General features: G+C 42.7%; 1 protein-coding gene across 1 annotated transcript; it reads left to right on the top strand.

Annotated features, from left to right (window-relative positions):
* Positions 1–385: 385 nt before the first annotated feature.
* On the top strand, positions 386–1329 carry LOC147847415 (cationic peroxidase 1-like; the record flags this gene model as incomplete). The annotated part of the gene is made up of 3 exons (XM_087339226.1): positions 386–765; positions 917–1108; positions 1228–1329. Coding segments are annotated over exons 1-3 (549 nt in total), but the record flags the coding sequence as incomplete, so codon positions are not given.
* Between the last annotated feature and the right edge of the window lie 5 nt (positions 1330–1334).

Below are 1334 nucleotides of genomic sequence, written 5' to 3' on the forward strand. Positions count from 1 at the left end.
TCCAATATTATTTGTCATGGTCGATGGACAGAAGTGTGGAAGGCAAGTAATGAATGGCCAAATACGATTCCATGGTCACATTATTTACATAAAACAAAGGAGGTGATAGAAGGTTGGGTTTGACCTTTCAAATTGGTACAGGCTAAGTTGCCCGCAAGACAAGGACACGAGTTTTATAGTTTATTGATCATTTAGAGGAGCTTGATCAAGTCGAAGAAATGTGTCATGGTGAGGTGGAAAAGATTAAGGTGAGAGATTGGTTAATTTAAGACAAATCCTCGTGGAAATAAAAGACCACGGTGATGTTGATGGACAGCTAGTAGATGAAGGATTACTTGAAATGTTAGTATTGAAAGACCCTCCTATAAAAGGATTCTATTCAACTCCCCATGAACCACATCAACCAATCCTCCTCCTTGAACCCATCCTTTGTAGTTTTTATAAATATTCTCAAAACAACAATCATAACTAACTAGCTCATACCAAAAAGACTTGAGAGAGATCCATCCCATGGCCCTTCCATTTTCCTCTTCTCATGCTAGACATGTCCTTAAGCAACATGTCATGGTACTACTAGTGCTATCAACTCTCATGACCACCACTAAAGCTTCTTCTTCTTCTTCTTCACTCAGCTCCTCATTCTACAAGACATCTTGTCCCAACCTGTCGTCCATCGTCTCCAAGATCGTGGCTCAAGCAGTCGCCAAGGAGACGCGCATGGCCGCCTCCCTTCTCCGCCTCCACTTTCACGACTGCTTTGTCAATGTAATGAGTCCTTGCATACACCTTAATATACTATTCTTTTTTTAACTATCTATATGACCATTAAGATTTCTCCTTAACAAGTGCTCATGTAACCCCCCCCCCCCTCCCCTTCCTTACAATTTCTTCTTCTTAATGCATATATATATTGTAGGGTTGCGACGCATCCATATTGCTGGACGACACAGACACCGTCATTGGCGAGAAGACGGCGCCTCCCAATAACAATAGCGTCCGTGGTTACGAAGTCATTGATGATATCAAGACGGCGGTGGAGGCTGCATGCCCTGCCACAGTCTCGTGTGCCGACATCCTCGCACTTGCGGCCAACGATTCCGTAACCCTGGTAATGGTTACATTTCATAGAATCAATCACCACATTTTAGATATGCATATGTATATATATAATCATGTTATGTGATTAGGAGTTTGAGTTAAATATGATATATGGATGTGTTAAATTAGGCTGGAGGCATTCCATGGAAGGTACAATTGGGTAGGAGGGATGCTACCACTGTCAATGGCTCCGCACCCTTGCAATTCCTTCCCGCACCTACACAAAACCTCACCGT

This window comes from Azolla caroliniana, unplaced genomic scaffold (assembly GCF_043228905.1).
Source record: "Azolla caroliniana isolate FFs.n. ecotype wild unplaced genomic scaffold, voAzoCaro1.0.p SCAF_1057, whole genome shotgun sequence".
Classification (NCBI taxonomy): domain Eukaryota; kingdom Viridiplantae; phylum Streptophyta; class Polypodiopsida; order Salviniales; family Salviniaceae; genus Azolla; species Azolla caroliniana.